The 17,048-nt window shown below is 38.1% G+C and overlaps 1 protein-coding gene across 1 annotated transcript; it reads right to left on the reverse strand.

Annotated features, from left to right (window-relative positions):
* Positions 1–560: 560 nt before the first annotated feature.
* LOC139728665 (phospholipid phosphatase 3-like) lies at positions 561–16,574 on the reverse strand. Its single transcript, XM_071639601.1, has 3 exons — positions 16,410–16,574; positions 2,493–2,653; positions 561–899 (listed from the first exon to the last, which is right to left on the reverse strand). The coding sequence occupies exons 1-3, from the start codon at positions 16,477–16,479 to the stop codon at positions 561–563; spliced, it is 570 nt and encodes a 189-aa protein (XP_071495702.1). The 5' UTR covers positions 16,480–16,574.
* Between the last annotated feature and the right edge of the window lie 474 nt (positions 16,575–17,048).

The following is a 17,048-nucleotide window of genomic DNA, read 5'->3' on the forward strand; positions in this document are numbered from 1 at the left end:
CTCTATTCAATGCATCAGTCCCAATCTAGTAAAGAGAACAATTTCACCTTCAATACCACAAGTTCACATTTTCAATCCCTTATTGGCAACTGGTACTCATCTAACTCATTCAAAATAGCACAAGATGTCCCTGTACATAAATCAAGACAATCCTAGGTACATTGTTAAGTATAAATGGATTTTGATTTTCAAATGTCCATTCTACAAAATTCAATGAAAATTTGATAGTTTCATCAGCAGTCGACTCATTTCCCTCCACTTGATTGACCATAATTTGTGTATCAAGATGACCCAATCAGACATGAAAAAAAGGTTTTAAAATTAAAACAGAGCATACAGAGAGACCACTGTGGTAGTCATTAGCAGTAAGACACATGTGTCAATCGGGGGAGGGGGGGAGGGGGGGAGGGGGGGAGCAAGCCAACAGTTGGGCAGACCAGCAAAAAAAAAAATATCAAAACAAAACAAAACATAAAATGCACAGAGTTAAAGATGAGATCTTTAAAGAAAAGATCTGTTCTCGTTGTCAATCGGTTGCAATGAAAAAGATCTATCTATTCTCACCTGGCCTCCGACATCCTCTTGGGATCCTCCGGCATGCAGATGTCCTCCGTGATGTAGATGGGGCGGGCTCCCTCCATGCAGGTCAAGTTGTTGAAGTCCGGCTGGCAGATGGACAGGAAGTGAGGACGGAGCCTGCCGACCACATTCTTGGTGATGTCAAAGGTCGTCATGGTGACGAGGAGACCAAAGAAGAAGACAGCAGCATAGCGCACCACCTGGTAGAGCAGTGGTGGAATGACCACTCCCCCGCAGCAGCGGTTGTAGGTGTCCGGTGAGAGGTAGTCAAGATCTTGTCGTTTGCGGTAGGCGAAGATGACAATTTCTGTTGTGATCATCTTTTGGAAGGGACAATAAGAAATATCATGCATTGCTAACAAATAGGAATCACCTTTTTTGCATGGTTGCCTGGTACAGTGGCACTTCGATATAACAAGGTCAAATACAGCGAGATACCTGATGTAATGAGGTAATTTTGCAGGTCTTATTCCTTTAATATTCTTTTGCCTTTGTCCTGATTATATAATTGATTTCTATGGTAAGTCTACGGCAGCCTGTGTGGTAAGGGAATTTATAATCGATTACATCTTTTCATAAAACAGGGCCCTGATATAATACAGAAATTTCAGTTTTCCCAAGCAGCTCCTTTTAATGAGGTTCCACTGTACAATGTAAAGTTACCTGTTTTTTCCAAGTAGAGAAAATTATTTAGAGTGAAATGAATGGGGAAAAAATCAAATACAACTCAGCATGCAAGAAGTGTGAGATGAAATCAGATCAGGCACTTAAGTTTGACTGATGTTTATTCATCAACACAATGTTGCACGAGCCTGCAGGGAAGAAATGCATTACTCTGGTTCTTTCAGGTTGGTTTTTCCATCTTCTTATTTGATTTGAGGGCAATGGGGGAGGCAAGAGAGAGTAAAATTTGCTAGAGGCAGGATCAGCCATCTACCAGTGAGAAGATGAAGCGTGACATGACAAATTAAAATTCACTTTAAATATCATCAAAGAGAGCTGGAAAAAAAAATTATACTCAACCTTTTCAACACTATCATCTCAAAATTCTTGCAGTGTAATGTACATAAACAGGTTGTCAATGGTAAGGGTATGGTTGAAGTATTAGGAACTTCCACTATATGTTAGTTATTTTTTCAAAAACTTCCGTTTAAGTGTTTTCAAGCATTCATTCTACAAAGTAAACACTTCTAGGGTTGCATTCATAATGGTAGTTAAAATTTGAGCCGATGGATTTTCTATAAGGTTGCAGATTTTGTCCAAGTAAATGTGAGTGACAGACTGTGTACAGCAACAGACATCCAACAGTGAATGCCCACTGATATGTGCATTTGATTTTTTTCACATCACTATTAACATATGATATTCCTATCATCACTCTTACCATTCTGATGTTTATCAAAAATTAATTTGCCATTTCTTTGTACGTAGATATGTGTAATGCAAATAAACAATTCCTTTAAAATCAAGTTTCACACAAGTTGCTAACATGTATGACATTCCCCTAACAAAACAATAAGGAATATAGCAGTTATGAAGTAATAGACATTATGAGGTGCATCATCAAATAACCTGTATAAAGTCAGAGATCATAAAAGGAAGAAAAATTTGTGTAAAGCCGGATTTTGCAAATATAACCTGTACAGTTTTCTCATTTTCAATTCTTTTTTACAAATATTTTCCATGTTTGGAAGTAGGGCAAACCAAACTTAGCATCTACTGAATGCAGGTCTGTCAACCCATCCCACCCCCCCCCCCCCTCAAAAAAAAAAAAAAAATTCCTTTATACATTACATGGCTTTTCTGGTGAGGCATCAAATATAACCTCTAGGTATTAGCACAAGGTATAAAAAAAACATGTTCTTTTAATGGTTGCAGAGAAATAATGTGACTCTACTCATGAGAAAACTTACAATAACAGCAAAGAGGCCGATGCCAACTCCATAGAGAACACTGGACGGGACTGTGGAGTCTTTGTATGGATATGCAATGGACTCATCGCCGCAAAAGAAACCACGCTGGAAGATCGGCAGGTCAAAACCAGGTAGTCTGAACAGCAAGGCTGGTAGAATAACTGGAAAAAGGGATGACAGAAAATATACATACTGATGAAATATTAAAGGTCCTGTTTACCTTTGGGAACAGTGATTAAAAATTGTTCAAGATACGACATTTAATGCATATGTGTGGGTCTGTTGTAAAACAAAACATCTTATCATATAAAATTTTCACGATAAAGCCTAAAATATAAGGAGATATCTGTATTTTTCTCAATAAACCGTAACTGTAGATGGTTTAATTTGGAAGCATTTTTATTATAACTATTGTTTACATTTTGTAAAACTTCAAATTTTTACAGTGGTTGTTTCTATCCCTAACTCACATTTTAGAACTATTGTAAAGCACTAATGCTGGGTTTTTGTTTCATCTGCAAATGGTAAATTATACCTTCAATAATACCAACTTATGGTATACAATGATATGAATACAAGGTAAGTAATTTGAGAGGAGCTGGAAGTTAAAAAGCAATTAGATGGGAAGGAAACTAACCTATTTCATATAAAATACAAAAGTTTACAAACTGATGTTCAGCATATACATTCTACATTGTCTATCACATGGGATGTTCTCTTGAGTTTCTGCCACTTCTGTGCAATGTCAGCAAAACTCTTGTCTATTAAAAATGAATCAGTGTATTCTTCATGATATGAAAACATGTACTGAGAAAGCATGATCATTTAAAATCTTATGATGAAGTCATTTCTCATCCCACATAGATGCACTTGATGACAAATGAACTTTGGGCCTTTTTGCATATATTGCCTGAAGACTACATATTTATATGATTTCAGACCACAAATAGAAAGCCATTTTAATACATCAATTAACAGACAGCATGGTGACACAGTATTTCACCTCAAACTTGGAATATAGATTAGATAGAAGATCAAATTATATCAAGATTGAAAAAAAAAAATGCACAAAGAATGCAAAGTTTTCTACCTGTCTTGGTTTTGCACAGATACACATCAGACACAAACATATTCAAATGCACACACACACACGCACACACACGAACACACATCTGAGAGAAGAGCTCTCTCAATCACCATAGCAACAATACCAAGTAAATGAGTCAATGTTGACACAGTTCCCTGTTCATTTCTGTGTCTTCACATCACACGAGTATGGGGTGCAATTCTAATGGGGAGGCTAAGTGGTTTTAGCGATTCTCAAAGGAAAATTTATTCAACCTCTCTTCAGAGAGAAGAAAATATCATCTTCACCTCTGTGCACAATTTATCACCACAAGGAAATGGATATCAATCAGAATCCATTTATTACAGCAACAAAGACATATATCACTGTATCATTATTTTTCTACAATGAATTTCATGAAGGAAAGCCTTCAGGATGAATTTGTCTCAATTTCTGAATGTGACCATGCCATTCTGCATCAGATATACTCTTGTTGTACGCAAAGATACAGTATTTGACTTCTTTTTCTTAGCTAAGATGCCACAAGCAATCCGTATCTGAGAAGTCAAACGAGAAGCATGATTCGTCTTCTGTAACCAGGTTATCCGTGATGGCAGGCATCAATCTCATGAGAACTTACGGGCATCACGGAGCCTGAATGCAAATAGTGGAGTTTCTTCCCTAATTTAAAGATACACATCAGGCTCATGGAGGCGTAATCCATTTCAAGAGAGCCCTCTTGCTTTCCGTTAGATTTTATCCACACGGGAATGCCTCGCGCGATAGGAGACAATATGAACTAAAATATTGGATGACATACGTTGTAGCCCCATGGTTATATATCACAATAGAGATAAAACTATTCCCTAAATAAACTGTTGTTGATTTTTATGCAGAAAGCCAAAGTAGAATTTCAAAAAATCAATGTGAAAGAAAACAGAGAGGAAACCTACAATGTAGCTTTCTTCCAAGATTATATGAATAAATGTACACATATGTTGGTACATCTCTGGAAAAAAAAAATGAATATGAAAATGAAAAAATCAAAATCATGAAAAATATTTCTTGGCAACAAAGACCATTAATGATAAAGTAAATAAAAATAAAATGGGTGACTGAATTGAAAACTCAACACAAAGACCTCCTGAAAACAAGTACAGAAAACAAATAAGCAAACAAACATACAAACAAACACAATATTTGATATCATATTAGGGGTAGTGCTTGAAGCGGGGTTAAGGGTAATTGCTCCCCCCCCCCCCCCCCCCCCATCACACGGCCCCTGTATTGAATGATAATGAAAATAATACACACTTTTTAAGCCAGGTACCCTCTTTCTCACTTTTCTTTTAAATATGTAATACATTTACATTGCCAGGTACCATTTGTCTGTACAATTGCCCTGAAAAGGACCCATTTGGCAAAACTTCTTGAGCAACAATGTGTGTGCTGGGTAAGATCCCAACCCATGATCTCCCATCTAAGAGACTACAGAGCCTTATCCTCTGGACCATAACACTCCCACATACAGCCCAGCGATAATCACAAGTCTAATACATTCACATGTTTTTCACTTAGCAAGTCATAAACCTTATAAATCTTTCTTGTGATGCCTTCACATCCCTCTGCAGATGAGGATCGCAAGTTTCAAAGCCAACAGTGAAGTTAGCCGAGCCTGTGATGTCAGAGGGATTTCCACTTAGCGAACAACAGGAAAGATGACTACATGCTAAATATAGAGCTTATAACAGAGAGAGGTAGCCCCAATATCCTCTTTCTTCAACCATGCCCCCCCCCCCCCCCTTTTCCTCTTCAGAAATGAGGACAACTCACTCTTTGCAAGGCTAGTGGTCAGTCCAGGCTATAAGACCATGCATGCAACATTCTAACATCAAACACTCATTGTGTTTGCAGCATTGGCATTCCACTAGAAACAATTTTGAAAACTGGGTGAATATACCTTCAGATACATACATTTGTAGTCCATTGTAAAACAAATCAAATGCCACGTGGTGTACCTGTATTTAAACTCGGGCAACTGTTTTTATCCTAAAGGGGAGAAGTGAGCATTGTCTGGGGCAACATCATTCCATTGAAGTAACAGTATCTCACTAGTAGTAATAGTTAATACTACTACTACACATACAGCTATCAATTAGACATCCTCTTATGATTTTGTAAGTAAAGACTAGAAAGGCACTGAGTGCACAGTATTTGAAATAAGCACTCCTCTTCACCTCTTTGTAATTGACTTCATATGTTGATGTATTTTGTGAAGAATATTCTTTCCTTTTTGTGAAGGCTTCTTTCCTTTTTTGACAATGGAAAATAATAGAAAATTTTCTTTCTTTTTGATTTGTGTAGGACATTTATTCCCAGTTGAACGCAGTGAATCATAACATTGGCCCAACAGAACCCACCGTTTTTAACAGACTATTGTTAAACTACAATTGTATAGCAGTTTATCATATGATGATTTATTACTTGCAATCAATAAACTGTACATGTCACTGGATGTTAGTGATATACAATGTATCATTAAGCAGATATCCTACCCCTCCCCACCCCCCCCCCCCCCCATTGTTACATCAACAACAACAAAATCTTTAAAGCATGATTTCTCATGGAGTTGGTTAACCACAAGGGGCCCTTGCTCTCCATTACAAATTTCAATCAAAGTTCCAATTGACTCTGTGCAACTTAAATATCTTTCTAGAGATACAGCCAATTTCCACTCGAAGTACGCTTCATTGGGTGAATCACCTGCCGTTCTGATGGAGTATTACCCATGCAGCCTGCCAGTACTGACAGACGGGAAATCATTCTACCAAGCCTGCTGGAATCTGAAGTCTACATTGACAGGAACAATCCATAGGGGGAATGCCCTGATCATCACTACAAACTGGCCCTGAGAAAAAAAAAAAACAACAACATGAAAGTATCCTCCACCAGTCCCAGACTACTGTCTCCCAAATGATGCACTGAACTCTGTGTCCGCACAGTACATGGGAACTTGCATAGAGCTGTCGTGTGTCCAATAATATCTTCACTGGCCAAATAACTCGCAGGCTCCAATTTCAAGACCCTGATTGTCAGTTAATGCAGAGAATTTTCCCAGATTACTCGTCCGCCTTGACCATGATTGCCATACCTCGCGGGCAATAAAGCATTTTGTGAAAACTGAAGGTCCAGTGGTCCCGTGTAGAATCTCCAATGTAGCAGGTGACCAGACTTTAGTACACATGAACTCTTATGAAAAATTAGGTTTTTTTCTAGTCACATGTTTTAGGTAAATATACCAAATATTTTGCTAAAATGTTCAAATTCTAAAAATCTGTGAATAACGATAAAAGTTGCCATAGTATAGAAATAAGAAAAAGATAGTATTCCTGCAATTATTTTCAATATATCGATCTTATTGATCGAACAAAAAAGTTCTGCAGTTTGAATGACATTTGTCTCTTTTGCAGCCAGAAGATTAAAAAAAAAAAAATCAAAAAATTCTGAGCAAATTTGCTTTCTGTGATGGGCTATGAACAATATTTAATGTTCGTCTACAATGCTATCATAATGCACCACTTATCCAATTATCTATTTCTAGGCCCAGAGAGACTGCATGCCATGCAAGAAAGAGTGAAAAGACACAATTATAGCATGGAGGTACACGTTCCTTGATTTTAATATGCATTATTGTGAATGCATTCCAGTGTTCATCCGTGAACCATTATTCAGTGAGCCCCTACGAATGAGAGTTGGGGGGGGGGGGGGTGGGCGCAGTGGGAGAGAGACACTTGCAAATGAGGCATGGTGGCTTATACCACACCCCAGGTATCACAGTTAACTGATAAAGGTGTTGGGTAGGGAAGGTCCATTTTTTTTTCACTCGGAAGCTAACAGTAACTCTAGTTCATAAAGATTTCACTAAGTTTCTCCTAAATTTCAGATCACTTTGCTCTCAGAAACTCTCCGCCGTAAATCATAAATGAACCCTATCTTGATTTAATGCGCTCAGCGTGATTCTTCTGACTAAAGTCAGCAAGCTGCTTGTATACATAACCACTTTTGATCCCATTTATCAGTTCTTACCTGTCAGTGGCATCAAAATGCCATCAGTTTTGTGAATCATCTCACAGGAAATTACCAGTGAGTGTTTTTATTCTGCCTGCTTAGAAAGTTAAAGCCTCAAATGGTTTTAACAGTACATTATATATGTGTTATATGGAGGGAGAATGTCCTAGATATTAAAGGGATCGTACAGTTTTGGTTGAGACCTAATTTGAGGTTTCTAACATTTTTGGTGAGATAATGAGAAACCTCAATATGAAATATCAAAGAGCATGTAATTCCATGAGGAATTCAACATTTATTTGATTAAAATTGGTTTTGGAATGGCTGAGATATCCAAACAGAGCGATTCTAATAAAGTGTGGGACCCACACTTTATCATGATTGCTTTGTTTTACTTTGTTTTTGGATGTTTCAGTCATTCCAGACCCAATTTTCATCAAATAAACTTTGAATTCCTCTTAGAATGGTATGCTTTGTACTACTTCATACGTGTTTTCTTGGTATCTCACAAAAAGTTAAAAGCCAAATTCTCATCTCCACCAATACTGTACTATCCCTTTAATGATTGATATTCTAGTGGGTATAAAATATGGTAGACCATGATGAAACAAATCATGAATAAAAGGTTGCTATTAAAGGCAATGTTTTTAGTATCTGCTACATTATAAGTCATAAGTGAGTGCTTTTCATGCTGTCAAGCTCAAACCTTTGTAGTATTTACTTGGTTTGAACATGATTTAGGGAGTTTGGTTTCTAATAACCATACCATCTCTTGGTGGCAGTATCTCATTTTTGGTATTTTTTCCATTATATACTGTCAGTGCCATATCACATGCACAAGACATACAATGTAAGCTTCTCCATTTGGCATTGGCAAGTACAAGTATACCTGAAAACACTTATAATATAAAACTCCATTGATATCTAAGGTAAGATTTCTTAACTCCTAAGAGTCTGCTTTGTCCATGTGGTTCATGAAAATTCACAGTGGTACTGTAAACACACAAAACACAGATGAAATGGCACAGTACAGTGACCCCTATGTTGCATCCCTTTGCTAAGTTCCTGGTTGAATACACACTGCATATGAACAGAGGAAGGAGGAGGGGAGTATAACTACCAATGATTAATTCCAGACCATCTTGTTGTGCACCTCATCCCTCCCTCCCCACATCCCTTTCATCACCAACATCCCTCATACATGACCATCTTCTCACCTCACTTGATTTAAACTCTGGCTCCTTAAGTGGTCCCCATCACAAAATCGGATTGATTCTCCGGCCACTTCACCCTTACTCCTAATTGACCGACCCTCGTTAGCAATGCCCCACCGCTAAGTGCAGCGTGGAGGAGCATGCACCTTGCTGAATGACTGGACTGAACGAATAAGTCTGATATATCTCATAATGGAATGCCATGGCAGCTAAACTTGACTGGGGTGACTACTAGACTCCCCCTTAAGTAGTGAAACTAGTATGAATTAGTATAATGTGGTTCAAATTGATTTTCTTTTTTTTTGTGGGGGGTGGGGTGGGGGAGTAAATTGGATAATGCCAAGATTTCATGTAGGAGAGTGATGTCAGGCATGCCATATATGCATTTATTTCTGCACCATTTCTCTTTAAAGGGGATGGCTAGTAACTGATCAGTGGGAATCAGTGGGAATGCTGGAGGATAATTGTTCCAATCCTTGTGGGATTCTTGTGTGAAAATTATTTGCTTCAGAATGGTCTCATATTCACGTAATGTGCAATTTAATGTTTCCACATTAGCGTGCCTGGTCAGTGACGGGGCATTAATCTGCACATTACTTGAATATGAGACCGTTCTGAAGCAAATAATTTTCACACAACAGTATACATACGTATGTACTCTTAAATGAATCCCACAAGGATTAGAACAATCATCCCCAAGCATTCCCACTGATTCCCATTAATCGGTTACTAGCCATCCCCTTTAATGGACTGCACTTCATGGTTTCTGATGTAATAAGTTCACTACTGATGGCTCCTGTTAAAAGCACTCTAGCAAAGGTACTGACTGAAAACACAAAAGCGATCCCTTCCTACATGCTACTACTGTCAGGCTAATGAGTATTCTTCTAGCAGAGGAGGGTGCACCGGGCGCGCGCCCCCTCTTTATCTTTTGTTAAAACAGAAGAAGTAAAAAGAATTTTTTTCTTTTTTTTGGGGGGGGGAGGGGGGTGTGTGCCCCCCTTTAATTTTGTAAAGGTGCCTCCCCTTTATGGAATTCCTGGATGCGCCCCTGCTAAGAGTAGCTATAGGTCCAAGAAGAGAACTTCAGTTATGGTAAATAACTTTCTGTCTGTTTTGTTACAATGAAAAAAAAATAGAAGTCACTCCCTTTGAGTGTGTTTATAGTGAACAAGAAAAATGTTCATGGTGGAGTTCCACAAGATCCCAACACTGCTTTGTAAATTAAGGCAACAGAATAATTTGAATATTACAGAATGCTACAAAAATTAATTTTCTACTTGCACCATTGGGCAAGTTGTTTTAAAAAATTGGTAGCACAGATTAAAAGAACACTTGACTGAAGCATCAGTTTGAAAAAAAAAATCTTAAAGATACAATTTCACATGTACCCACTGCATACTTTGCTTGAGGTCTTTTTTTTTTCTTGTCTTTTCTCCTTCTATACTTTAGTTGTGAGCAAAGTTGCACTTTCACTGATTCCAAAATATTTGTTTCAAGAAGATGTATGCGTACAATGAGTAGTTTTATGACTTGGGTATAAAGAGAAGTGGCAAGTTGTACAATGTACACTCTGGGGAAAATGACTCCAACTGTAAAGTCATCCCTGTTTCAATATAGTTGATTACAAAAATGGCATTCTTTATCGAATAACAGCCGTCTAAAAGATGGCTGAAAAAGTAAAGACAGCTGTCAGTGTGGGTGCCTATTGTCATGAGAATTTCTCATGACAATAGGAAGCCATGATAGATGATTTATTGGCATTCAAATGACCATAGTGTTCCAAGTTTTTGTCCATGTAACCCTCATTTTTTCACTACCCTAACTCCTTTTTATTCCAAAATTCTCCTAGAGATTAAAAAAAAAATTGTTGAATTTTCATCACCACCGACATACTAATCACTCTTAACCCCATATAAAACATAATATACTGAAACAACAGGAAACAAGAGAAATTATTGTCATGGACATACATTGTAGTAGCATTAATGCCCCCATTTCTTTCCCCAGGCAATCTGGGGTAATTGTCTTATCCCAAGGGATGAGAAATTACCATCCTGCATTGTCCACCCTCACTCTGTCTTTCTATATTTATGTCCATCTATCTTTCATCTCCTTCACTCTTTCTTTCACTTTCTCACTCACTCTATCCCTCTATCTATCTATCTCTGCAAATCAGTGCCATCTTATTGCATATGAGATCACCCATCCCCGCGACGAACAAGTGAACGTAGATCTGAAGTATCACTCCCTCCAAACAAAGGGCGATGAATGTGGCGCATGGAGATAGCCAATTTTGGTGGGGATGACTCATGAGCCCTAGTACTGCATCATAACACACGCAGGCAGTTTGGCAGATTCCAACAAAGTCTGTGCTTAATTATTAATAGAATACTAGTATCTTGTGTCATAAATGAAGAAAAAAAAAACACTAAATAAATAGCAAGGTCTTTTTATACATGAATAGAGACCCATTGTATTTGCCAATAGAAACTATCATTTATTTGTGAGTGACTTTGAATGCCTTTATTGCAACGAGATAATGCACTCATTGGCAAGTTTAGAAAAACAACAAGCAGTAATAATAGATATGAAATATAATTCAAAAGGATGAAAAAGGATGAAAAGAGAGAGCAGTGTGGACAGAAAAAAGGGTCCATAAATCCAGTATCATTTATTCATTTGGAGGAATACATTGCTTCTCAAAAGCAACATACTCTGTTTAATACACATATTTATGTGTCTTCAAAATATATTCTTTCTTCCCCCGCTCCCTCTCTCCTGGTGTTACCAAACATGACTAATAGGCTATCAAATATTGATCTTACTGCCTGAATACACAAGACTCACCATATTGCCATTTTTAAACATTGCCCAAGACAAACAAAACCATTGAATATGAATGTACTGACTCATTGAAATGCACAGAATCCCAACGGAGGCAGAGTTCACTCCATTTAACCAATTTCATCAATATGATGCAAATAAGAAGGAATAATGTATGATCCAAATGTGGAAACAAAATGGGTAATACTGACTTAAATAAAAAATATAACCATCTAGTTATGAAATATGATTCATTTTGTAAACCTGGTATTAAAGTCCCTACGTCCTGATATCACATCATAAGCACTGTGCATTAGCCTCCTAAACACCTGTTGTTATTTGTCATAATTAGTAACCACTGACAATATCCAAGCCCAAGCCAAGTACATGTTTCTTCATGCTTCCCCTCCCTGCCTCCCTACCAAAAATATGAATCTATAAATTACACTTTGCTACTTATTTTAGTACATTGCACACTATGTACAGTCAAAGTTCAAGTTTATGAACGAAGTATACTGAATTTTTTGTGAGTACCAGGTATAATATTTTGTCAGACTAGAACTAGTAAGACAATTATGGTTCGATTATCACATTGAGACCCACAGCAGAAGAATAAGAAATACTGTTCTACCATTCCTTTCCAGAGAAAAGGGAATAATTTGCTGTCTTGGTATTATGTGTGCAGCACATTATGGGAAGAAATATTGTTACTTTTGATAAATTTATCTTATCAGTCAACTTGCAAAAATTGGCAAAACAAAATGTATTCCATACTTCAATAAAATGTTTTGCTTAGCTTTTTTGTTTTGTTTTGTTTTTCCATAGATAAAGAACATGTAGCTAGCTTGAAAACTGATGACCACTTTTACAGTGAACTTCACAATGATGTACAGTTTGTAAAGCTGCTCGGGTCTGGTACATGTGCGTACAACTGGGATTGAAACCTTTGTATCAAAATGATAAAATGCACTCCAGTCACTGATAATGTATACTACGATGGATTATAATAGGCAAAAAATAATAAAAATCAATGAAAACAGGAAGCTCTTTATAAGATAATTTTTCCACATTTTCCTTCATTCATGGTCTCAGCCAAAAGTAACATTGGCTCCTGCTCCTTCTATCCCTCCATCCCACACTCAGCAGTCAAGGCTGTGGAGTGGCTTCACAAACGTCATACTTATGACTTCTGACTTTACTCTTTCCCTGCAATGCCTTCCAAACAGGATATTATAATTTCCTAGCAGTGGAAAGGGATACCAGGTCACACACTACACAGCTCTGCAGTGGTTGGCGGTGAGCCATGATGTAAAAGGTTAAAAGCATTACAGTCTTCATATCCTTCTTGACATCTCTGATGAACTATAAAGGTTAAGCAGGCCTACAGAAAGCCTCGGTCAATTTCAAAAGCAAGCTAAAGTCAGGAAAACAGCCAGGCCTTTCTCGTCATTTGGGAATTGCAAAACCTCAACTCATGTAAAAGGACATACACTGTACTGGTAAGTACTGTAGATTGATAGAGAGTTTGCTGCCATACACAGAAGTACTGAGTACTTCTCACAATACAAACACCACTTGTAAACTTGTATTTAAATCACAAAACTGACAATCTATAGAATCTCTTTAACCCTTTCCAGTAGGAAAATACTTTTTTTTTATTCAACACTTAATCAAGTCTAAACAATTCCTATGTACAAATTTACAGTTACAATGCATGCTATTTACAATAGTACAATGACTGCCAGGGGACACTTGGCTTTATCTTGAAATACAGAGAAGAACCAAACAATACATTCGTTGTTGTTTTTTTGAAATATGTAAGACTGTACTCTCCTCTGCTCACTTGGTAGTTTGATGTTCTTGTTTTGAATAATGTCAAAGAAAACTTTCAATTGTCAAGTGGGTCAAAAGCACTTAGAGATGAAATGCTAATTATTGCTAAATTCAGCTTGCCGATTAAATGTTTTAGTTTGATGACAAAGCCTGTGTATAATGTATAAAGCTCATTACAGAGTAAAGGTAAGCTTTAAAAAATGCAATGTGTTCTTTATAACCTTAGTATGAATACACATGAAACTGAACTGTAGTCAATAATTTAGGAGGGTTCTTTATAATCCATTTAAATAATAAATAATAATACATACAATTTCTATAGCGCCGTTCTCCACTTGACTTTGATTACAACTATTCTCTCATAAAGCATTCTCAATCACATAAGAAATGAGAATACTGAGTGTAAATTACTTTTCAAATCCGGATGGCATACATATTAAAAGGAGGTCATCACCTCACTATCCCATTTCTACATTCATGAACAAAGTGTCATTCATTAGTACAGCTTCTATCATACTTCTCTTCGCTTGACTGACTTGTTTCAGCTCCCCATATGGCCATAATTACTACTACACCACAACATCCTTTGTTCCTCTAGCAACAATCAAACTGAGTCATACCTCCATTCACATAATCCTGCTCATTTGAACATTATGAACACCAAGCACTATGTGGATCACATTCATTTGGTAGGACACTTTAGCAAATAAAGCAAACGGGGCAGTTTGGCATCTCACACTGAGTTCTAATTCTATCAATATTTCATTCTGCAAAAAGGGGAGGATTTAAGTACCGTACTGAAAGAAGGGTTTATAAAAACACACAATCAAATTACAGACAACAATCGGCTGAAAAGCAACTTTAGAGAATGAGTGATGCAGACAAAAAGCGAGCCTTAGCATCATTGGCAGTCACGTGCGTAATTGGCTTAGCGGCAGTGCACGCACTGATGAACTTCAGAGCCCCTGTAAAGCTTTACTCAATAGATGAGTTTCCACAGTACGCTTCCCATTGTGAATCAGGGGTAGTCAGATCAGGGTAATCATATCATACCTCTTTTGCCCAGGACAACAAACACTTTCTGTCAGGCAAGTTTAATAAAACAAGACAACTGTTTGGCTGATCTGCCACTAAATTGATCCACGTAAATGTTACTGTCATTTCCTACTGAAGGTACAGAAATAGCCATAGTCACATTATAAAATATGATGACGTAAATGGTTAATTGGTTCCATCCATCGAATCCAACTTTGTGGGAAACTTTCTAACTCTTTTGTAATGCACGATATGCCAGGTAAGTGAACATTAGGGAGACTTGTATAAGCAATCGGGGATAAATTTTACAAGCGTGCTGCATGTATCCATTTCAATAGCCAGAAGCAATTTCCAAATCAAGGAGGGTTCAAGACCTTTTACACAATACATACACTTTTGTTAGGACACAAAAATATATTCAACTATTCAGAAAGCTTGCAACAAAATTGAGGAGAAGACTTGGCAAGCTCTGCTGTCTGCTAGTTACCAGTACCTGGGGAGAACCCAAGGTGTCAGCGTCATTCCCTCATTTTCTGGGGAGTGCAAGGGGCAGACAACTTCATCGCACAGGAGTAAGTCAGGTCCTGCTCGTTGAAAGGAGAGGTGATGTAAACTGATCAAAATTACTTGGACTTCAATTTTTTTTTTTCATTATCAACTCAGTGAACATACCGTAAGCTATCTTGTCAGAATGTCAGAGCTCTATACCATAACTGTGATTTAAGTCTTTATATTCACTACTCGTTAGTGTGATTTATGTAAGCTTTGTACAGAAAGTAGTATCTGCCTACCTTAAGACTCTGAAGGATGTAGTTTCAAATACAGGCTCAAGAACGGCAAAGCTGCTGGCATTTCACTGTGAGTGTTGATCATACTCTACCTTCTGTTTGTATCAAAATGACACAAGTCTGTGCTCAAGCCATTCATTATGTTGTTGTTTTGGGGGGGTTTTTTGCCAACAATTATTTTAAACATGCACAGAGGTCACATCCTCAGTTACAACTATTAGTATTAGTACTATTAGATATGCATTAATACTAGGTAAACAGCTAACAACAAAAAGTAGGTCCTGTAGGCATATTTGTCTTTGGTATACAATACAGTAAATAACAAGTAAAGGTGTAGCAGTACTCCCACACAACAAAATCAATGAAAAAAAAAAATGAGAGCATACAAAAATAAGAGATATGCTTGGGTACATTGCAAACATGGTAACTGAATGCCATTTGAGACAAAGAAAGAAATGCTCACAGTGACACAACACAGGCACACTCATAATCACACTCACAGACACAGGTAGCGTGGAACGTAGTAGCAACCAGCTGCCACTAGTGCCAGGTTCAACGAAATAATCTCCTGTTTATGCAGACTTTTTCTATAGAATTTGAAGTCCTCTTGTATATAGGTTTCCTGTTTCCAGCTGAGGGCCTGATTTATAACTTCTACAAGTTACCAAAATATTACATCTAGACCGGTCTGTTATAGACCTCAAACACATTAACGTTAGGCCTATTTTTCTTCAACAATGTCTGTGGGTAGGCCTACTTGTGACTTTTCCCGCTGTTTTGGGTGTGTTGGAGTGGAAACCTCCAAACATACTCCAGCTTCATCCCAATCAACAGGCTATGCCCTCTGCCGAGCGCAAAAGAAAAAAAAATCCTGATAATAATCAAAGACAAAAATGCAGTTTCTACTTCACGCGACAAGAACGTGTCTCCGCCGAGAATTGCACACGTTTCCCTCCCCAAAGTTCAGCGCTGCTGAGCAGCGATGGACCGGTGATCTCATCGAGCTGCGAATTCCCAATTGACAAAGGCTGCTGCTATATGATGCAACCGTTGCATAATCCACTACATTAATTTACCCCACACTCACCTAAAGCTATGGCTAATGTATCCAGGAATATGAAGCCACATTTGGCTACCCCTCCGTTTGTGCCTGCCATCGTGGTATTGAAATCGTCCTCAGATATCAGAACAAGTAATTCCAGTTATTTCGTCCACCTGAGCATGAAGCGTACAGATCGAGTCGTTGATGACAAATACCGCAGCTGCATTAACTGCATGCACTGCATGCGGACACTATATCCGCGAGCGATTGCGATTTTACTGAGCAGACGATATACAACGCGGACGCCATCCGACGCGCAGGCAAGGCCAGCTGGACGCACGCGCGAGAGTTGACAGCCTTGTGGTTGCGGCCGCGGTCAGAGAAAACTGCGACCTTGGAATGGCCATTCCCTGTGGCTGTGCCATCCGCATGATGCTCTTCATGGTGAAATGATAGATCCTGAAAAGCGACTAAACAGGTGGTGGTGGTGGCAGAAAAGGTGGTGGCCGTGGAATAAGTGGTGGTGATGGTGGTGGTAGTGGTGGTGGTGGGGGTACGAGAGGTGAATGAAATGAAGTCTGTTGCACCGTCCTCCCTCGTCGTTAGCTGTAGAGTGGGGTGATGTTCAAGAAGGGAGTGATGGTCGGAGTATCTTTTGGGCTTTCAAATGGATGAATATTGTGA

This window comes from Diadema antillarum, unplaced genomic scaffold (assembly GCF_040938485.1).
Source record: "Diadema antillarum isolate AM-2024a unplaced genomic scaffold, OU_Dant_1.0 seq00000189_RagTag, whole genome shotgun sequence".
NCBI classification, from domain to species: domain Eukaryota; kingdom Metazoa; phylum Echinodermata; class Echinoidea; order Diadematoida; family Diadematidae; genus Diadema; species Diadema antillarum.